At 38.2% G+C, this 24,369-nt stretch overlaps 1 protein-coding gene across 7 annotated transcripts in view; it reads right to left on the reverse strand.

The window, feature by feature from the left end:
• The window catches only part of vrk2 (VRK serine/threonine kinase 2), a 178,042-nt gene that overhangs the window by 16,743 nt on the left and 136,930 nt on the right, over positions 1–24,369 (reverse strand). For all 7 annotated transcript variants that reach the window (XM_039738962.1, XM_039738965.1, XM_039738964.1 and 4 more), the window contains one exon: positions 13,868–14,046. In XM_039738962.1, coding sequence (XP_039594896.1) covers positions 13,868–14,046 — 179 coding nt within the window. The remainder of the gene's footprint in view (positions 1–13,867; positions 14,047–24,369) is intronic.

Below are 24,369 nucleotides of genomic sequence, written 5' to 3' on the forward strand. Positions count from 1 at the left end.
AAAAGATATATTTTTTCAAATGTGATCGCAATTCAGATAGAGTTGACGTGCACTACAGCCTGCATGCCTCAATGAGTCATCCTCTCCTCGCTCTTACTTTTTTACCGTTCATCTAATGAATACACTGAGTATGGCTTTACCAAAACAATCATTGATGGCGAATAAAGTATCCATTATTCGAGTATGTAGAGCGGGATATATATATATACATATATATATATATACCCGCGTCGCATGAGAAGTAGTGTGTTAAAAAGGTAGAAAAGAAAAGGGAACATTTTAAAAATAACGTAACATGACTGTCAATATACAGTATTTGTTTTGTGAGTGTTACTGAGTGTTGCTGTCATCAAGGATTTGATTATCATTATTTCTTTCAATCAGGTTCGTATTTGTAGGATGTGTTGTGTTCAAGTTACATTCCGTGTTTGTCAATCGTTGTAAAGATGACAGGTTTCATTCATCGATTCGTTTCTTACTGCATCAATGAACAGCTCGTCTTCTTCTTTATCTGAGACCTGACACACTGCATGCACGGGTTTTTTTTACACTGTCTTCCTTTAGCGGGACATTGACTTTTTCCACCGTGTGCTTTGTTTCCACAGTAGCTGCATTTATGAATATGCTTATCAGGCGCTTCATATTTTTGCTGCCTTTTCAATTGTGTAATTCGGTTTTTGTTCAGCTCTTTGGAACTGTTGCTTTTTATCTGTGCACTGCGTCAGTTCACGTGAGCCACTCGGTGTACTTGCATCGAAGGTTCCCAGCTGTGCTGGTGCCATCTCGTGCTATGTCCATAGCTTTATTTAATGTTACCTTAGTCCTGGCACTTAAAACTTTCTCTCGCAGTTTCGCTGAGTTTGTGTCAAACACCACCCTGACCATCTCATCTTCCTCTCCATAAGCACAGTCCTTCACCCGTGAATATTTACGCGTGGCAGTTTGCTATTGGATTGCCGCTGACGGACGGCCTTATATGGGCAGGCACTAAATTACAAACGCCAGCGCAGCCTGTCTATGAACTTAATTTAAAGTGTAGGTTTACATCGTGCTTTGTTTCAAGTAGCAGAACTCATGAATATGGTTATATATGTCACTCGCTCGCTTCTTATTGTTTCGCTGCCTTCTCAATTATATAATGCATGTTTTCTTGAGCGCTTTTTTGAGGTCTTCCTGGTTTTCTATGTACTGCGTGATTACGTGGGAGGCGTGATGATGATATACATACATACCTATCTACATCATATATTCACACACATACATACATACACACACACAAATTATATATATGTGTGTATGTATGTGTGTGTGTGTGTATATATATATATACACATACATATACTTGTGTGTATGTTTGTATGTGTCTATATGTGTGTGTATAGCTTTGGTCACTGAGTGCAAGGGAAAAATAATGAAATATAGTCTATAAGTTATTAAACAGTAAAACATTAACGTTTAAGAAGTACAGGTACATTGAAATTACATTTTCTATGTGAACGTTCAAATTTGTGCCTCACCTCGCCTCGATTGTGAATCGCCTTAATATTATTTTGCCGTGGTATAGAAAAGGGGTCCCGTGTTTGCATTTGTCTGGGCTATAGCGCAGGGGGAGGATGAAAAAAATTAAAAGTGCTCACTTTGACTTAAGGCAGAAGCGCAGTCAGCGTCTCAAAGGCGGCACAGCTATGCAGCGCTGGCTGCTCGACTTTTGCTGGGCAGGAGACCCCAGTTTGCAGACACGTTCATGATATCAAAAGTCTCAGCTCTTTGGAGGTCATTCATATATATATATATATATATATATATATATATATATATATATATATATATATATATATATAGCAAACTACCCGCGCCTGGCAGCGGAGAAGTAGTGTGCTAAAGAAGTAATGAAAAAGAAAAGGAAACATTTTAATAATAGCGTAACATGATTGACATTGTCATGAGTGTTGCTGTCATATATATGCCTGCCTAAATAAGTCACCCTCGCTTTGCTCTTACTTTATTTACTGTTCATTTAATCATGGCTAGTGGCGGAAAAATTATAAAATGGAAGGAGGATGGCTTTACCAAAACAATTATTGATGGTGAATCGATTATTCATAAAGCTTGAATTGGTGATCTGTTTTTCTGTGTTAACCTCATATTTTTCATACTTCTTCTCAAACTAAGGTGGTGCGAGGGTAAAATGAATCGGGATGCTGATTAATGTAATCCGTGTACCAGGAAATCATGCATTGACAAAAGCTCCCTTTGCTTGTAATGCAAAGTGTGATTAAATGCATTATTTTTTACACGCGTTATGGAGCACATGCATCGAAGCTTCTCGGCTGTGCTTGTGCTAAGAAAAGGAAAGATTTTAAAAATAACGTAACACGATTGTCAATGTGACCTTTTGTAAGTAGTGCCTGGAGGATTCAGTGTGTAGAAACTCTATAGAGACAGCGTGTGTATTAACTTGTGGATTTTTCTGTGAGTATTTGGTGGCAGTCTGAGGAAGTTGCTTCGGAAGATAGCGTTAGCCGCGGAGCTCAGCTCAGTGCAAAATGAGGTGGGAGGGGAGATGATGACGTGACTCCCCCACCCGCCTTAACTGTCAATCCCCACAAACACAGTCTCTCAGAATTTGCATAAGCACACCCCTTTACCTACAATTTTAACTTAGTTACAAAGTGATCAAAACTCTCGTTTATATCCTCGTCCTCTCAATAAACTTGTATCCCGCATTACCTGTGTGTATGTGAAACGCCAGCGGTAGCCTGTCTATGAACTTAATTTAAAGTTTAGGTTTACACCGTGCTTTCTTTCCGAAGTAGCAGAACTCATGAATATGGTTGTATATGTCACTCGCTCGCTTCTTATTGTTTCGCTGCCTTCTCAATTATATAATGCATGTTTTCTTGAGCGCTTTTTTGAGGTCTTCCTGGTTTTCTATGTACTGCGTGATTACGTGGGAGGCGTGATGATGTCACACGAAACTCCGCCCCACGGCATTGAAGCTCATCTCCATTACAGTAAATGGAGAAAACTGCTTCCAGTTATGACCATTACGCGTAGAATTTCGATATAAAACCTGCCCAACTTTTGTAAGGAAGCTGTAAGGAATGAACCTGCCAAATTTCAGCCTACCACCCACACGGGAAGTTGGAGAATTAGTGATGAGTGAGTGAGTGAGTGAGTGAGGGCTTTGCCTTTTATTAGTATAGATAAAAAAAGACTGGACAAATGTATCGGTGTATAGGGAAATTTGTAAGTAAAAATTAAGAGAAAGAAAAAATATATATATATATATATATATATATATATATTTTACTACCAGTTGGGAAAGTCTAAAACAGGGTGGGCAAAGTTAATCCTGGAGGGCCGTAGTGGCAGCAGGTTTTTCCAACCCAATTGCTTAATAAGAAGCCATTATTGCTCAAGTAACACTTCTGCTTCATTTTTATTGTGTCACTCGTTACGATTTTGAACCCTTATTGCTTATTTTATGCTTAAACAGCTGTATTCTGGGTTTTGATTTGCTCCTAATTAGCAATAACATGCAAATGACAAAAGAAAGCAGCATTTCTCCATTTAGCTTGTTTCCATTTACACCTGTGTGTATTCCTCATGCACTATTGGGTTTAATTAAATTAATAAGTAATAATTAAGCAACTGGGTTGGAACAAAAACCTGCAGCCCCTGCAGCCTTCCAGGACTGACTTTGCCCACTCCTGGTCTAAAACATTGTTTGTTACGTTAAATGCTCAGATCTGAATTTTGTGAAAGAAGGTGTCCTGTGAGAGGCTGCCATTGTTTCCAGGACTGATCTTTTGCTTCTATGCCTCCAGCAGCTGTGCATATAATTAAACATGGTCAGAAAATGGACAGAAACATTTATTTTATAGTGGGTTATTTTTATGTTTTTTTAGACCTTCACTTTGGTAAAAGGGGTAAAGTTTTGATGCAGCTGAATACAAAACAATAATACATAATTACATAAGTCATGCCTAAAACAAAAGTATTTGTAATTGCAAAACATTTTCTGTTGTTACTTAAAATGTATTCTTGATTTCTTAGGTATGTACAGTATGTAATGCCTGAGAATATGTTTTTGTTCTCTTCCACTGTAAGGCCAACTAATCATTGCATTAAGGCAGTTAAAAATTCAGTTTGTCGTCTATTTGACCAGTCTTCACATTGCGAAGAACAAGATTTAAAAAGTTAGTGCATACTGTGAAGGAGTGCCTGGCTTAAAAGAGGCTGCCAGGACAAAAGCATCAAAATGTTGGCACATAACAGGCGTTAGTTCTTCAGACAGGCTCTAGTGAAAATAAAGAGCATCAAGAGAGGTTCTGCATCTGCAAGGCTGTTAATGCAGAGGCAACTAGATGCTTGCTGGTCCTTCACAAGCACAGAGCACCATGGAAGAGAAAATGCAGGAGATCAGCCGCCTGAATGGAAGCATGCAATGTTTCTCCAGATAGTAGAGATCAGTGAAACAGGAGTTCAAAGGGTACCTATTGATACATATTACATGACCAATCTACCTGGGTTTTTTTGGGGAGAATTGGTCTCTCTCTAAATTGCTTTTCCCAAGATTTCTTTAATTTTGTTTTCCTACAAGGTTTTTTTGGGGAGTTTTTTTTTCTGGTCTTCTTAGGGAGTTGAAGGTGAGGTAACTTTAAAAAAAAACATGGCCTGTTAAATGCCATTGAGGTATTCCTTATGTGATTTTGTTGGTTTTGTTCTGGCCACTACAAGACTATTGTGTTATCCCTCAGGACAAAGTTTAGAATTTGGAGATGAGAGGTCAGGGCCTGGAAAGAGAAATGGGACGTAAGGGGAGCAACTGGTGTCGTAATGTGGTGTGATTTTAGGCAGGCCTTGCCACCAGACCGACAATGTGCAAGACCTACAAGTTAGGTCCAGAGAACCAACAGCATTTACTCTTTTCTGTCTGTTTTTGTACTTTGTGTTACTTACTACGGTCATCAATCCAAGTAGTTATAGCATCATTTCCCATGTAACATATCATTTTCGAAACAGTATAATTCAAGAGGATCATAGGTGGGCTAGAGCCTATCCCAGCAGCACTTGACATGAGGTGGAAGGCAACAGTAGACAGGGTGCCAGCCCATTACAGGTCCCATCCAACAGTTGACAAGTATGCTGTAATTCCATATTTTTGTTACAATTTTAATAAGCTACACTGAACCAGTGAAAATGTATTTTAATTTCTATCCTTAGACAAAAAGGGCTGAACTTGTAAATCCGTAAATAAGCCTCAGGGATCGAGTAGTTAGACAGCATGAGCTACAGAGTCTATATGATAGGTACCGTTCAAAACATGGCTTATACTTACACTGTTTAAGTCAACATAAACTCATCAATGAAACCTAAATTGAGCTTTTAAAAGAACACTCATCAGAAGAATATGTGTGCAGAAAAAAGTACAAAAATATATATTTAGGTCTATGGTTCAACAGTGGGAATGAAATGGTGTGTGTACTGTATATTACCTTTAGTCCTCTAACGCTTTCAGAGCTGCTTTAAACAATATGCTAGATCACGGGTTCACTGAATGATGCAAACTTGTCTTTTATTTGAGTTCAAATAAAATCAAAGACAAGTCACCTATTCTATCCATTTCAGTGTGGGACACATTGTCTTTTCTCCTGCATCCCAAAAACATGTTATGTGGAGACTGTGAACGGGCCCTAAATGGGTGAATGTAGGTATGTGCATGAGTGTGTCCAGCTCTGAAGTGACATCACATACAGTACAGGGCTGGCTCCAGATGCTTTTCAGATGGGCTCCGACTCCCCACAACCCTGAATTACAGAAAAATGGGTGGATGGATAAAATCAAAGACTGTGGTAACTGAGTTTTCTTTTACTCATCACACAACTAATGCACTGTGCAGGTTTTAATTTCTAACTTTTAAATGCAGGATAAAACTGTGTACATGTACTGTTTTCAGGTTTAGCTGAAAAAAGAGAGAATAAAATTAGATGTGACTGGTTTTGTCTTATTTTCATTTACAGTGCACTTAACTTTCACCTATTTTTTGCTTTTGAAACACATGCTGGAGCAGCCCTTCACAAACTGCTGTATGTACAGAATCATCAAAAGATGTTTGGGATTTCATTTCTTACTATATCAGTTTCATAGGTTTTAGATTTTTGTACTACAAAGAGTTAAGCTTTCAAAGTTTAATCCTCAATGTTTTTCACAAAGGTTACTGTTGCAGTGATTACATATTCATTTTTAAGGGGGAAGGTGGTATTCATAACATGTGACTGATCCGAGACAGTGACATAGTATCCATTTAAGAGCATTATCCCCAATCCAGAGAAGAGCAAAATCACACAAAAATTTCACAGTCCTGATGGCTGAATTAGGACCTACAGCCACCCACCTGCTCATGAGTGGTCATATAGACTTGTCAGTGCTCATATGTACACTTGTAATGCAAATTTTTCATTTACTGTACATTTTTTAAAAATTGATATTAGGAATTGGTCTTGTCTGTTGTGAGAGATAGACAGACAGAAGATGGGGAGAAGGTGTCGGCTTACAGCTGTGCTCTTCAGCTTCTTTATTAAAAATCAGAGATAGCCTGTATTTAATCAACCAGAGAAGACTATTACAAGTATATTTAAAAATATGGGCAGACGACCAAGGGGTCAGAGAGAGAAACAAAAGGTAGCTAAAGTTTCATCAAATTCAAAGCCAGTCTCAAGTTCACAATACTGCCTGCCACAGACTGAGCTGAAAGAGGTGAAAGAATGGATCAACTAGGACCTTGCGATGCTGCATCTGCTCCAGTCGACAGCGAAGAGGGGCAATGAGAACTTGCCAATCTTAGGTGGCATATCAAAGAAAAAGAGAGCAAGTTACTTCAAATGTATCCTTCTTTTAATCCTTTTAAGCTCCTTAGCCATAATACCTGGTAATGATATAAAATTAAGGTTAAAGGTAATTTATAAAACAACACACTACTTTACTTAAGATTACAAAATGTCCTCAAAAGTTCAGAAGCAGAGCCTCTCTGACCCAAGAGTGAATTTTGTAAGCTGCAATATCAAAGGTCTCATTAATAATATTGTCCACTATCATATCTTTTAAGTACAACATTATTGTTATCTCTCATCATGCTCCTTGTCACACATGTGCATCAGAGGGTCAACTTCCATGTTCCTCTCAGGTAGGTGATATCCCAAGCTGAGAGGGGGCGCTGCCTCCATTAACTGCCTTGTCTTTACTTTATGGTACAGCACGGAAAGACCACCTAGTGAGGGCAATTAACTCCACCCCTTCTGCTCCCCAGGCTATAAAGTCAAGACTGTCCTGAGGAAAGCATCACTTATTGAGTAGGAGACCAAGGAGAACCCTTAATTAACTGATCATTGTGGGATCTTATTTTGTTTATACATGTGTTAAATACGATCAAGGATTGTTTTATTTTGTATAATTCTGACAAGTAAACGGGGACAGCTGGCTTGGTACCTCAAACAGCTGTGAATTGTGTTGTCCCGTTATTCCATGGACAACCACACCCTTTGACCGTAGAGCTTGAATCACTATGCTCTACACACTCATTTCATAGCTGGCATCTTAACCCCCTGTCATTAGCAGAAGAAAACTTTACAGAATTCACCTCCAAACAAACTAATTATTTTTTTAGAAACAAATGCATCCTCAGTGGTCTCTGCAGGAATACTTTGGGAACCTCAGAAGGTGTTTTTAAGAGGACCGACTATTTCATATCTTTCCTATAAACCAAGACCAAGAAGGCATCAGAGTTAATCAGTGAAATTACCAGAATTATTCAAGAATATGTCAGATCTCCAAATGAGGCACTTTATAGGAAAAGACAGGGTTCTACAATCAGAATTTAACCTCCTAACAACAAAAGAAGTGGAACAGCTCATCTTTAAATCGGAACACTATTACTAGGAGCATGGAGAGAAAGTTAAGATCTTACCTCAACAAATCCACTAACAGGAGGTACGTTAATGCAATAACAGAAACAACCAACATAGATAAAATCACCAACTATAAAAATGTAACCTACACATTTAGGGAGCACTGTAAGTCCTTATAGTTTCAGCTTAAAGAAGATGAGACACAATCTACAGAGTGTTCTGACACAATACAAATACCACAGCTGAATACTCTTACTGGAAAGAACTGGACAAACCTCTTAACACTTTCAGAATTATTGGATGCTATAAACTCACTCCAAAGTGGGAAAGCAGCAGGCTCTGATGGCTACCCATTGGAATTTTATAACAAATTTTCAACTAAAAAATGAATATTAGATTTTGAACATTTTTGTGGTGCAGCTATACATGTATATACAGGTGCCGGTCATAAAATTAGAATATCAGGGCTCTAGACTAACTTTTTGCACTGGTTGCACTGGTGCGCCTAACTTTTTTTCTTAGGTGCACCAGCACAAAAGTTAGGTGCACCCAAATTTTCAATCGCATCACATTTAACACCACAGTTTTACAAGTTCACTTTATTTATTTATTTGGGTTTTTTTTTTAACCGCTGTCCATATAGGCAATATTGACTTGTAAATGATCAACTAACAATCTGGTCAATATAAAGTTCATTATTTGAAGGCAAGCACAATTCTACAAGAAAGGTAACTTACTGAAAAAGTGTTCGTGCTTAAAGTGCTTTACTGAGCTAAAATTTAAACTTAAAAAATCTCAAGATAAATTAACTAAAAGGAAAATCTAAATTAAGTGTTTTAAGGGCTTCAAACTGAACATCTCATGGCTGAATGTCTTATGGACTATCCTCCATTGCAGTCACATGCCCCTCGGATGGCCAACTCCTGTAGTTTGGCCTTCTTGATCTTTGGCCTTGACTAAACCAGCTGGCACACTCTCTCTAGCATCAAAATCTTCCAGACTTGGGCATGAGCATGCTCGACCCTAATGTGTCCAATAAGTATATTCACCGGTCTTCCTCTCTGCAAGATACGACCATACACAATGACGCATTCCTTTGTGGCGATATCTGTGTCTCCGTCGATCAGGAATGCCATGTACGCACTGTTCGCAATTTGCACAGACGTCTTTTTTTTCCAATGTATCTGCGATGACTCCTATAAATTGGGCGCACGTGACATCATTGCTGTATGTCGGGTTTACGTTCAAGCCATTTTTCTTCATAAGAATTATTTCGGACTTAAATTTAGTGAAGGGAAGTTCTTCTTTTGCAATATTGTAGGCAACATTAAACTTAATTATCATCTCGGCCTCGTCTGATGATCTGTTTGCTGCTGCCTGCCGCTGAAAGGCAGCGGGGAGAGGAGACACTTGAGCAGTGCATTTATCGCGGCATGTAATGTGTTTTATGGATGCATTGTGCTTTTTCAGCGTTTCAATTCTAAATGTATTAGAACCAGTCACAAATGCACTACTGCCGGCCATGGTCTTCCCACACTCTTTACAGTAAATACAGTGCATTATATTATCGGCTTTACTGTATCTTAGCCAGGGAAACTGGTCAAGCCACTCTTTTCGAAATGTATACACTTTACCCCTTTTAATTTCAGTGGGCTCGGACTCGATCGTATGTGGCTCATTATCTAATGCCATCTCCGGACCAGGGCTTATTATAACTTGGGAGGTTGATGGCTCCGTGTCAGAGCATTGGTTATGATTTTCGGACGGATCAGGCCCTAACTTAACATTCTTACCGAAAAAGCTGTCAATCGTTCTTTTCATCTTCTCTTATAATCCACGGCTACATCCACTGTTTACCTGATGGGCTACTCACCTCTCTCTGTCTGACTGCATCACATGCATTTTCAAACATACACACACGTACAGGAATATCTGGACCACGGGCAATCAGAGGGGGGGCGGGATCCGCCCTTCACTATCTCTGATTGGTTTAGACCATGATATGGGCCTAATGTGTGTCTGTTGTTGAACAACAGGGAGACTTTAAGAGTCACGGAGTTTCGTTTTTTTTCCCCCTCAAACGGCTGGTCGCACCGGTGCAACCTTTGATTTTTTTTAGTCGCACCATTGAGAAATTAGGTCGCACGTGCGAAGAGCCCTGAATATCATGACAAAGTTCATTTTTTTCAGTAATTCCATTCAAAAAGTGAAACTTGTATATTAGATTCATTCATTACACACAGACTGATGTATTTCAAATGTTCATTTCTTTTAATTTTGATGATGATAACTGACAACTAATGAAAGTCCCAAATTCAGTATCTTGGAAAATTAGAATATTGTAAAAAGGTTCAATATTGAAGACACCTGGTGCCACACTCTAATCAGCTAATTAACTCAAAACACCTACAAAAGCCTTTAAATGGTCTCTCAGTCTAGTTCTGTAGGCTACACAATCATGGGGAAGACTGCTGACTTGACTGTTGTCCAAAAGACGACCATTGACACCTTGCACAAGGAGGGCAAGACACAGAAGGTCATTGCTAAAGAGGCTGGCTGCTCACAGAGCTCTGTGTCCAAGCACATTAATAGAGAGGCGAAGGGAAGGACAAGATGTGGTAGAAAAAAGTGTATCAGCAATAGGGATAACCGCACCCTGGAGAGGATTGTGAAACAAACCCCATTCAAAACTGTGGGAGAGATTCACAAAGAGTGGACTGCAGCTCGAGTCAGTGCTTAAAGAACCACCACGCACAGACGTATGCAAGACATGGGTTTCAGCTGTCGCATTCCTTGTGTCAAGTTACTCTTGAACAAGAGACAGCATCAGAAGCGTCTCGACTGGACTGCTGCTGTGTGGTCCAAAGTTATGTTCTCTGATGAAAGTAAATTTTGCATTTCCTTTGGAAATCAAGGTCCCAGAGTCTGGAGGAAGAGAGGAGAGGCATAAAATCCACATTGCTTGAGGTCCAGAGTAAAGTTTCCACAGTCAGTGATGGTTTGGGGTGCCATGTCATCTGCTGGTGTTGGTCCATTGTGTTTTCTTAGGCCCAAGGTCAATGCAGCCGTCTACCAGGAAGTTTTAGAGCACTTCATGCTTCCTGCTGCTGACGAACTTTATGGAGATGCAGATTTCATTTTCCAACAGGACCTGGCACCTGCACAAAGTGCCAAAACTACCAGTACCTGGTTTAAGGACCATGGTATCCCTGTTCTTGATTGGCCAGCAAACTCACCTGACCTTAACCCCATAGAAAATCTATGGGGTATTGTGAAGAGGAAGATGCAATACGCCAGACCCAACAATTCAGAAGAGCTGAAGGCCACTATCAGAGCAACATGGGCTCTCATAGCACCTGAGCAGTGCCGCAGACTGATCGACTCCATGCCACGCCGCATTGCTGCAGTAATCCAGGCCAAAGGAGCCCCAACTAAATATTGAGTGCTGTACATGCTCATACTTTTCATGTTCATACCTTTCAGTTGGCCAGCATTTCTAGAAATCCTTTTTTTGCATTGGTCTTAATTGATATTCTAATTTTCTGAGATAATTAATTTGGGACTTTCATTAGTTGTCATTTATAATCATCAAAATTAAAAGAAATAAACATTTGAAATACATCAGTCTGTGTGTAATGAATGAATCTAATATACAAGTTTCACTTTTTGAATGGAATTACTGAAATAAATCAACTATGTCATGATATTCTAATTTTATGACCGGCACCTGTATAGTATACATTTCAATATTTTTATATATTGTATATAAATCATCATCTCTAATGTACTGCTATGTAATAAATAAAAATCGATGCAAACATTAGTTTCAAGAAAATGTATACAACATACTTAACACTTTAATGTAACAGATTATTGAAATATTGTATTATATTAAGTAAAATCTAAGTAATCTATACAAGTAAAATTGTAATACCCTATGTTAGTCTATTCAATTGTTTTGTCTTTATTTGATGGTATTTATCCATTTTGATGTCTATAGGCTTCACAGTAACTCTCAGATCGCTAATCAGGCAAATTTGGCTAAACTAATTTTCACGAAATTTTGCATTTACGTGGTCATTGGTCCAACTTAAAATACAGCCTTACATGTCAAAAATTAATTTGAGAATGTTTCACGTTCTACAGTGCATTACTGTTGAAACAACTTATAATCTAGACTTTAAAGACTTTCAAAAGATCCTTTGAGAAATAGAGATGGAATACAGGCTGGGCGCAAAACGTAAGCTGTATTATTACGCCAAAATGGTGTAGCTGATGGCAATGAATTGGGTACAATGTTTAGGTTTGACCCTACTTTCAGTGAAGGCTGCATTTCACATCAATTTAATTTAAACAAAAAATGAAAGATCATTAATTCTGAAATATGCTAAGATTGCATTAAAGGAGCAACACGCACATCTGAAGAAATGTCAAGTTTATTTCATAGATGTGGGAAAAGGGGACCACAGAAAACCCATTGGTTAGGTAAAGCCATATGATACACAATGTATGCAAAGAAACACTGATGACATCTACAGAGCTGCTAGAAAATTATTGCATAAGATTTACAGTTATTCTTGCAAAATACTCTTTTACTAGGAATTAATTTAACAGGTGCAGTTAAGATTTTTTGTTTGTTAATTATTGTTTGAATATTCTAACACTTATAATATGCATGGCTGTAATGTACATAACGAAACACAGAAGTCATTTTTTAAATGTAGCATTAAGGAATATGAAACATGAAAACTATATGAAGGGTACATTTAATGATGTTTTGGAAAGGTGCATACATTTAAACTGAATGTAAGATGACAATCAAGAAATTATGTACAATTACAATTCTTCCAGTAAAGTCATTAACCATGGAAAAACCTGTTAAATGGATATTCTCTCCTATTTATGAATGCTTATCTACAGGCCTGCATATGTTAATATCACAGACATTCAAATGCATCCTTTTCTTACTAATTGAACACTGTGTTGCTGTTGTGCCAAGGTTTTGCTCCCAAAAAGCTAATTTATGACTTTAAGGATGTTTTATGTCTTCAGTGGTATCAGCTACAAAACCTAGCAAATCATAACCATCTGTGCAGGAATACTTGAATCTATTAATTTGCACGTCTACCATTACTTCAGTTTGCACCTTGAATTTTTAGTTGTTCTTGGCACTGCTTATGCACAAATTAGCGTATGTAAATTAGATGCTTAAGAGTTTTTTCAAAAGGTTTTTTTTTATTCAAGCCTGTTACCAATAAATAGTATACTTAAAACTCTTTTTTATATTAGTTAAACATGTCAAGAGCACAATATGAGCTGGAAGCTTTTCCACTATACAAAACTGAAAAAGAAATCATCATATCAGTCCAATAATTGGCCTACTGAGGCTTTCACACAGTTCAGTGGTTCAAATTAAATATGATGGCTAGCTATCATTACTAAATAATTCAAATGAATAAAAGCTGCCCACTCAAGGCCACTCAACTTGCAAAGAAACCCAACTGCAGGTCAAAAACGATTGACACTATGCATCTGCTTGTCAGGATGTGATGCCTGAATGAATTGCAGGAGAAAAAGAATGCAGTGCCTTTTCCCCCACTTATGAATGTGGGAATTTTAATTGTCATTTTCCTTAGATGATTTGTTTACTAATGCTTCTGATTTCTTTGCACTGCAAGGGGTCTTTCTCTGCCTCCTACCAGCAATCTTCTATTTCCAACCAGCTTTATAATTTGCAATGTAAAATGGAACACCATATGCTTAAGGGTTACATTTGGGGTCACAGACATTGTTATCTCTTCATCTTATAAATGGATGAATCTTTTTTGGTAATGCACAAGCATGCAAAAACAATGAATAATATGCAAAAGATTAAATTAAAACTTTAACATTTTTAAGAAGGCAAAAAAGAAAATGACAAGCAAAAAAAGCAATAAATAAATAAATAAATCCCTTACGTTGTATAAGCAGTAGCCATGTGCTTCGACTTCAGAAACTGGAGAAAAATCCAAAAAATCATTGAAGTCTTTTTGAGTTTCTTTTAGACCATCGAGGAGTATTTTTTGTAGCATATGGTAGTTTGGCCTTTCATCATATCCCAGTTTTTTAACAAGGGATAAAATCTTGGCTATTTCCCCTGGGAACAAATAAAAAAAAAAAAAAAGTCTCACTTACAGCTATATTTTACTGAAATATTACTCTAGCCTTTAGCTTTAGGGCAAGACTCCATTCTCCAGCTCCTCTCTCTTTTGTTCCCACCCTTATAAAAGAAATGTAACATTCATTTTCAGTTAAGTCTCCAGTACAGCGCGGCTGTTCCTGATGCAACTTTCCATCTTGCAAGGTCTAAATGTGGTAAATGTACCCCTATTAATTACAACTGGTAAATATGCTTGAGTCAAACAGAATAATTATAGTATACAATGTGGAAAGTATGTATGTGTATTCTTGAAAACACTACATTGCAAAAATTCACCACTAAAATTGAAACAATACCTAAAGATTTAATATTAATACCCAGTTTAGGATAAGTTTGAGTCTATGGAAGGTACTGTATATATATCTGCATTCTTTTGTGGTTCTGATGCAACTGTGTCACAGAGATTTTCTATAGCTCCTTTTTTATGGTTTGCTTTGTTTATGTGTCTTTTGATGCTCCACAGTCACGGTAGGCAAGGCTTGGCTTATGATGCTAGAAGTCAGCTTTAAAAGAGAGAATACCAAATTCACCAGCTGCTTGAAAGGTGGAGCTCATGAATTTAGCAATGTCGACAAATAAAATTCAGAACAAAGGCTTCACACAATGGCCATGTGGTGATTATTGTTTAGTGTTGCACTCTCACAGCTTGAGAATCCCAAGTTTGATTCCTGGTCTAGGCAATTTCTTTAAGAGGTCTGCACAAAGACATTCTTGATGGGCAACTTTAAAAAGCCCTATGAATGAGTATGGTTTGTGTTTTAAGTATTCTGGAGCTGGTTGGCACAACTGCCTTAGGTTGGTTCTGTGTGTGTGTGTGTGCTTAATACTTCTAGGACAGCCACAAGCCACAAGTAACTATGCATTGGATAAGTAGGATAGAAAATGAACAGATGGCTTCATATCATCTATGGTCACAGTCTTTAAATCTCTAGCAAGGTACTGCTTTACTTGTACTCATGACCCCATGTCCTTTCTCTGTAAAATAAGAGTACAAAGTAAGTAATCCAGATAATCACTTTGTTTCAACACATCTTGTAGACATCTCATTACTTTCTTTTAAGAAGGATGTGAAATGTTCTCTGAATTAATTCTCATAAAGTGTCAGCATACTAACTTTAGTAGAATAACGTGAACTGTTTTACATTTTACACCACTAAGGGAGTGGGGCTGTGAGTGTTTTGTTTTTATGTTGATTGTTTTGACCTGCTATATTTTTGGTATTATTTTTCATAAATTTATGCATATACATTTGTTAATATATCATAAAATTCAAAAATCTGCCTAATAGGTCAAAGCCCATGCTGTAGTAGTACTGGCCACAATGGTTTTTAAGATTAATTCAATATATTTTTCATTTGTGTGAATTTTACATTCATTTTTCACTATGTTAGTACATTTCATGGTCCTTGTAATTAAGTGGTTTGGTGAGTCTTTTTTAAACTTTTATATAAATTTTGTACACTTATTTGCTGGAGCAATTACTCTACAAATGCCAGATTTCAGACAATTGGGTGATGAATTATGTGACTACTATACAGAATGTTTCTTATATATATATATATATATATATATATATATATATATATATATATATATATATATATACACTAGCAAAATACCCGTGCCATTAGCGTGAGAAGTATTGTGTTAAAGAAGTAATGAAAAAGAAAAGGAAACATTTTAATAATAATGTAACAGGATTGAAAATGTAATTGTGTTGTCATTGTCATGAGTGTTGCTGGCACACATATATATATATATATATATATATATATTATATAGATACATATACAGTATATGTGTGTATATATATATATATATATATATATATATATATACACACATATACTGTATATATGTGTGTGTATATATATATATCTATACTAATAAAAGGCAAAGCCCTCACTCACTCACTCACTCACTCACTCACTAATTCTCCAACTTCCCGTGTGGGTGGAAGGCTGAAATTTGGCAGGTTCATTCCTTACAGCTTCCTTACAAAAGTTGGGCAGGTTTTATATCGAAATTCTACGCGTAATGGTCATAACTGGAAGCAGTTTTTCTCCATTTACTGTAATGGAGATGAGCTTCAACGCCGTGGGCGGAGTTTCGTGACATCATCACGCCTCCCACGTAATCACGCAGTACATAGAAAACCAGGAAGACCTCAAAAAGCGCTGAAGAAAACATGCATTATATAATTGAGAAGGCAGCGAAACAATAAGAAGCGGCGAGTGACATATACAACCATATTCATGAGTTCTGCTACTTCGGAAACAAAGCACGATGTAAACCTACACTTTAAATTAAGTTCATAGACAGGCTGCCACTGGCGTTTGTAATTTAGTGCCTGCCCATATAAGGCCGTCCGTCAGCGGCAATCCAATAGCAAACTGCCACGGGTAAATATTCACGGGTGAAGGACTGTGCTTATGGAGAGGAAGATGAGATGGTCAGGGTGGTGTTTGACACAAACTCAGCTAAACTGCGAGAGAAAGTTTTAAGTGCCAGGACTAAGGTAACATTAAATACAGCCATGGACATAGCACGAGATGGCACCAGCACAGCTGGGAACCTTCGATGCATGTACACCGAGTGGCTCACGTGAACTGACGCAGTGCACAGATAAAAGCAACAGTTCCAAAGAGAGCTGAACAAAAACCGAATTACACAATTGAAAAGGCAGCAAAAAATATGAAGCGTCTCATACATACAAGCATATTCATAAATCCAACTACTGCGGAAACAAAGCACACGTTGGAAAAAGTCAATGTCCCGCTAAAGGAAGACAGTGTAAAAAACCCGTGCATGCAGTGTGTCAGGTCTCAGATAAAGAAGAAGACGAGCTGTTTATTGATGCAGTAAGAAACGAATCGATGAATGAAACCTGTCATCTTTACAGCGATTGACAAACACGGAATGTAACTTGAACACAACACATCCTCCAAATACGAACCTGATTGAAAGAAATAATGATAATCAAATCCTTGATGACAGCAACACTCAGTAACACTCACAAAACAAATACTGTATATTGACAGTCATGTTACGTTATTTTTAAAATGTTCCCTTTTCTTTTTCATAGCTTTTTAACACACTACTCTCCGCTGCGATACGCGTATATATATATATATATATATATATATATATTCCCCGATCTACATACTCGAATAATGGATACTTTATTGGCCATCAATGATTGTTTTGGTAAAGCCATACTCAGTGTATTCATTAGATGAACGGTAAAAAGTAAGGGCAGGGAGGATGACTTATTGAGGCATGCAGGCTGTAGTGCGTCAACTCTATCTGAATTGCGCGATCACATTTGAAAAATATATCTTTTCAAGTTCTATTTAGTCCATATGTGTCAAACTCAAGGGCCGGGCCACATCCGGCCGGCGTGTAATTATATCCGCCCGCGAGATCATTTTATATACTGTATTATTGTTATTAAAGCCGGGTATATGAAGCGCTGGTAACACAATAAACTACAGATCCCATAATGCAGCGCTTCAGCTGCCTTGCCGAACAGTTACGCGTTAATCAAGTCTACCTTAAGATGCTGCAAGTTATTGCGAAGCTAGCTCACACGATGCTGAAGAGAAAAGTTGATTCTGAAAATAGAGCCTTTAAAACCGATGGGAGGCTGAGTATATGTTTACTGAACCCGTGTGTCTCATTTGTGGAGCTAATGTGGCTGTAATTACAGAATTTAATCTAAGACGGCACTATAAAACAAAACATCAGGGTAACCTGAAAGACCTGAATGCAATGCAGAAGATACAGAAAGCAGAAGAATTAAATAAGAATCTGACACTTCAGCGGACGTTTTTACCCGTGCACAATCACAAAGTGATTTCAAGTGAAGCTGCTTTTATGGGAGACACAAATGCACCAGTTCACTTTGCCCCACTTTCCCTACCAAGTAATGTTAAACCAAGTCGTCACTACGGTGTTCCCAAATCGCACTTTGCTGATAAACTGGCGCACTGAGTTTGCACGGCGCTTTGGTGACTTTGAAGAACAAAAAGTCCGTCTACATGCGGCTCGAACCTTGTGCATGTTTGGTAGCACATATCTGTGTGAGAAGCTCTTCTCAGTGATAAAGACTAACAAAACAGCACACAGGAGTCGCCTCACTGATGAGCACCTGCAATCCATCCTGAGAATCTCCACAACACAGAACCTCACACCAAACAGAAACGAACCTGTTGTCAAAAAAGATGCCAGGCGTCCAGCTCTAAAATGACATATGAGCAAAGACAACTGAATGATTTGATTTGTTATTGCTGAAAGGAACACATTTTATTTATATTTCCAGGTTTTGTTATGCAGCATGTTCATATTTGAATTTGTATAATTTTGACAGGATATATTTTTATGGAGAGCAAAATCTTTTGGGATATTTAAAATCTAAGTTTAATTTTTATAAAATATAAAATTACATAAGAGTAAAGAAATTTGAATGTTTGTTCTTTTAATGTTTACTTTATTTCTAACTTGTATAATTTAGACAGGATATATTTTTATGGAGAGCAAAATATTATAAGTTGTTTAAGGTTTGAGTTGATTTATTCAGGAATAATATTCCTGTCTGTTTTACCATTCCTACCAAAGATATTTCTGTCGACTAAATAAAAATTCCTTCTATTTAAAATTTAAATAGAACTTGAACAAATCTGATAGTTCATAATATCCACGCAGACTTGCGTAAGAGCGGGTGTCAACCGTTTTAACAAACAGCGTATTGCACTGATACGAAATAGCTGTGTATGTATATATGTATGTATATGTATATATATGTTTATATATATGTGTGTGTATGTATATATATATATATATATATATATATATATATACTGTGTGGGTTGGCACCCTGCCCTGGATTGTTCCTGCCTTGTGCCCTGTGTTGGCTGGGATTGGCTCCAGCAGACCCCCGTGACCCTGTATTTGGGTTCAGCGGGTTAGAAAATGGATGGATGGAGAATATATATATATGTGTATATATATATATGTGTATATATATATATATGTGTATATATATATATATATATATATATATATATATATATATATATATATATATATATATATATATATATATATATATATATATATATATATATACACACACACACACACACACATATATATATATTTAAACTGCTAAAAATGACAGATGGTGTTGTGGGGGATCTCCTCCCAGATCTGGACCAGGGCATCACTGAGCTCCTGGACAGTCTCAGGTGCAACCTGGTGGCATTGGATGGACCAAAACATAATGTCCCAGAGGTGTTCTATTGGATTTAGGTCAGGAAAGTGTGGTGGCCGGTCAATGGTATCAATTCCTTCATCCTCCAGGAACTGCCTGCATACACTCACCACATGAGGCCAGGAATTGTCGTGCACCAGGAGCCACTGTACCAGCATAGGGTCTGACAATGGGTCCAAGGATTTCATCCTGATACCTAATGGCAGCCAAGGTGCCTTTGTCAAGCCTGTAGCGGTCTGTGTGACCCTCCATGGATATGCCTCCCCAGACAATCATTAACCCACCACCAAACTGCTCATGCTGAATGATGTTACAGGCAGCATAATGTTCTCCATGGCTTCTCCAGACCCTTTCACTTCTGTCATGTGCTCAGGGTGAACCTGCTCTCATCTGTAAAATGCACAGGGCACCAGTGGTGCATCTGCCAATTCTGGTATTCTATGGCGAATGCCAATCGAGCTGCATGCTGCTGGGCAGTGAGCTCAGGGCCCATTAGAGGACATGGGGCCCTTGGGTCACCCTCATGAAATCTTTCTGGTTGTTTGGTCAGAGACATTCACACCAGTGGCCTGCTGGAGGTCATTTTGTAGGGCTCTGGCAGTGCTCATCCTGTTCCTCCTTGCCCAAAGGAGCAGATACTGGTCCTGCTGATGGGTTATGGACCTTCTATGGCCCTCTCCAGCTCTCCTAGAGTAACTGCTTGTTTCCTAGAATCTCCTCCATGCCCTTGAGACTGTGCAGGGAGACACAGCAAACCTTCTGGCAATGACACGTATTGATGTGCCATCCTGGAGAAGTTGGACTACCTGTGCAACCTCTGTAGGGTCCAGGTATCGCCTCATGCTACCAGTAGTGACACTGACTGTAGCCAAATGCAAAACTAGTGAAGAAACAGTCAGAAAAGATGAGGAGGGAAAATGTCAGTGGCCTCCACCTGTTAAACCATTCCTGTTTTGGGGTCATCTCATTGTTGCCCTCTAGTGCATCTGTTGTTAATTTCATTAACACCACAGCAGCTGAAACTGATTAACAAACCCCTCTGCTACTTAACTGACCAGATTAATATCCCATAAGTTTCATTGACTTCATTGTGTGTCTGGGTTATTTTGTACATTAGGCTAAAACAGTGTGATCATTGAACATTTTGTAATTAGATGTAATTAGAATTACTAATGGTCACGGAAATCCAATGATCCCCAGTAAAAGCCACAAAGTCCGCTTTCTGTAATGCATCTAATTTTCCTTGCTTTTCAATGTCATAAAGCTGTTGAATTTTACTTGAAATACGTTAACTGTAGCACATTTTCTAACCCCCTATCTTCCACCACTGTTAGTGGTCTACAGTCCAAAGTAATGTATTTTGCGAGAGAATTTGTAAGTTTGACCTATGTTGACTTACTAATTTTGGTCCTGAAGCCAGTCATTTCATGAGGTTTGGGCTGCCGACACCTTTTGTTGGTACTCGAACCCGTACTGCTAGTGCTAATAGCATACACAGTTTCTGTGCTCGTTGTAACATGTTTTGCATTTAGATGGAACTGCAAGGTTGAAGTGCCTCAGTGGTATGCAAACTCATTTTTGCACAGTTTGCACCAAACCACACTTTTGTCAAGGCTTTCGTCAGGTAGTCTTTTGAAATGAAATTTGCCTCCGATCAGTGCTAGCAACGCGCTTTCTTCCGACTCTTACATTGTTGTAGCTCTGATGTGTGCATCAATGTAATCGATGTACCAGGAAATCATGCATTGACAAAAGTTACCCTTTGCTTGGAATGCAAAGTGTGATTAAATGCGGTATTTTTTTAACGCGATATGGAGTACATGCATCGAAGCTTCTCAGCCGTGCTTGTGCTAAGAAAAGGAAACATTTTAAAAATAGCGTAACACGATTGTCAATGTAATAGTTTTGTGACAATTATGACTGTTGCTGTCATCAAGGATTTCATTATTATTATTCCTTTCAATCAAGTTCGTATTTGGACAGTGTGAACAAAACCACGCTTTTATCAAGGCTTCCGTCGGGTAGTCTTTTGAAATGAAATTTCCCTCCAATCAGTCCTAGAAACGCGCTTTCTTCAGACTCTTACATTTTTGTAGCTCTGATGTGTGCATCAATGTAATCGATGTACCAGGAAATCATGCATTGACAAAAGTTACCCTTTGCTTGGAATGCAAAGTGTGATTAAATGTGTTATTTTTTTTAACACGTTATGGAGTACATGCATCGAAGCTTCTTAGCTGTGCTTGTGCTAAGAAAAGGAAACATTTTAAAAATAACGTAACACGATTGTCAATGTAATAGTCTTGTGACCGTTATGAGTGATGCTGTCATCAAGGATTTGATTAGCGTTATTTCTTTCAGTCAAGTTCGTATTTGGAGGACGTGTAGTGTTCAAGTTTATTCCGTGTTTGTCAACCGTTGTAAAGATAACAGGTTTCATTCATCGAAGTGTTCACCACCCAAATAGGAACTCATGAATGTAAGATGTTCAACAGGCATTCCCGGTAGTAAGTTGTGGGAATTGCCTGTGAATATTTAGCGGTAGCGTATGAACTTAATTTAATCTTTTCCAGTCCTGCAAAGTCAGTTGACTACAGAATCCAAGTCCTTCTGTAATGATATAGCGGATTCCAAATTATCTGCTAATCCACCTATTTTGGTATCATCTGTAAACTTAACCAGCTTGTTACTTATATTCCTATCTAAATCATTTATATATATTAAAAATAGCAAAGGCCCTAGCACTGACCCCTGTGGAACACCACTCTTAACATTGGCCAGTTCTGATGAGGGTCCTCGCACCATCACCCTCTGCTTCCTGTGTCTGAGCCAATTCTGCACCCATCTAAAAACATCACCCTGAACTCCCACTTCTTTTAACTTGATGCCCAACCTCTCATGTGGCACCTTATCAAATGCTTTCTGAAAGTCCAGATAAATAATATCATAAGCTCCACTTTGATCGTATGCTTTTGTTGCCTCCTCATAGAATTCCAACATGTTAGTAAAACACGACCTCCCTCTTCTGAACCCATGCTGACTGTTCAGAATAACTCCTGTCCTTGCCATGTGTTGCTCAATCTTATCCTTAATAATTCCTTCCATTAATTTTCCTGTGATGCATGTTAAGCTTACTGGCCTATAGTTGCTTGGATCTGCCCTGTCACCCTTTTTATATAATGGGATGATATTTGCCATTTTCCAGTCCTTTGGAATCTCTCCAGTGCACAGTGACTTCCTAAAATATGTGTCAAGGGTTTATATATGTACTCACTAGCCTCCTTAAGAACACAAGGATAAATATTATCTGGGCCTGGTGATTTGTTTGATTTCATCTTATTTAATCTGAGCAGCACTTCTCCCTCTACAATTTCCAAATCCCTCAGTACCTCCTTAGTAGTCGTGTTTACCTCTGGGAGGTTATCCACTTGCTCACTTGTAAACACCTCAGAAAATGTAAGTTTAAGGCATCTGCTATTTCATTGTCTGTATCTTTTAATTCCCCTTTACTATTCCTGATGAACTTGACCTCCTCAACTGTTCTTTTACTACTAAAATACTGAAAGAATCTCTTGGGGTCTTCTTTTCGCCTTATCTGCTATATTCCTCTCCAACTGTCTTTTAGCCTCTCTGATATCCTTCTTAATGGTTGCCCTCATGTTCTCATATGCTTTGCGATTCTCTTTGCAGTCATTAGTCTTATATGCCTTATAAAGCAGTTTTTTCCTTTGCAACTTCTTTTTTAAATCTTTATTAATCCATCGTGGAGTTTTTTTTAGTTTCCTATTAATTCCAAATTTAGGTATGTATCTGTCCTGCATTACATGTAAAACATTTTTAAACCTGTTCCACTGCTCCTCGACTGTCTCCACATTTAAAAGCTTATCCCAGTCTATCCTACTTAGACTTTGTCGCATCTGCTCAAAATTAGCCCTACCAAAGTTCAACTTAACAATTTTAGTCTTTGCATCTGTACAAAATACTGAGAATTGTATTATATTATGGTCACTTGACCCTAGTGGTTCAATCACCTCTACACTCTCAATTATATCCTGATTATTACAGAATACTAAATCCAGATAGGCTTCACCCCATGTTGGTGCTTTAACATGCTGTGTTAAAAAACAGTTGCTGATTACTTCTAAAAACTCCTGCTCTTGTGCTCCTCCATCTGCAAGGTTATCCCAGTTAATATTTGGATAATTAAAGTCCCCCATGACTATAATATCCCCCTGTAAACTTGCCTTTTTGATATTACTAAAAGATGTGTGTTGAAATTACTGTCTGAATTGGGTGGTCTATAACACACTCCTAAAATAAGACCTTTTTCCCTAATATTTTCCAGGTGAAGCCAGATGTCCTCACTAAGATGGGGCTCATCATCCAACTGAAGATGACTTGCATTTAAACACTGTTTAGCATAAACAGCAACCCCACCTCCTTTTCTGTTCTGTCTATCCTTCCTAAAAAATGTGTATCCCTCTATGTTACACTCATCCCCATCTTTGTTATTTAGCCAGGTTTCCGTTATTGCTATAATATCATAATTATGCTCTGCTACATACAACTCCAACTCACTTACCTTATTTTTGATACTTCTAGCATTAAGGTAAGCTATTTTTAATGTGTTAATCCTTCTACATTTACGTGTTTGCTTAAAATTTACATTACTATCTATATATATAATTCACTAAGGCAAGACAACCATGAAAAGCACGCCGGAAGGGGCGTGGATTCACTAAACCGCCGACAAGTTGAGACACCTATGGCGCACACAGGAAGAGCCACGCCCACCAACTCAAGACCATTGGATCACGGCGACAACTTCGCGGGGCCGCCCACCAAGTCGGATCGCGGCGACACAGAAAAAATGGCGTCATTTATGTTCGTCTGTCGTAGAGGCCACATGCAGTGCAGGTCAGGTTAATGTCATGTACCTCCGAGCTACGTTGACTGTTCATAGAGGCATGTTTCTTGCGGAGGTGAAT

Source organism: Polypterus senegalus, chromosome 16 (genome assembly GCF_016835505.1).
Source record: "Polypterus senegalus isolate Bchr_013 chromosome 16, ASM1683550v1, whole genome shotgun sequence".
NCBI classification, from domain to species: Eukaryota; Metazoa; Chordata; class Cladistia; order Polypteriformes; family Polypteridae; genus Polypterus; species Polypterus senegalus.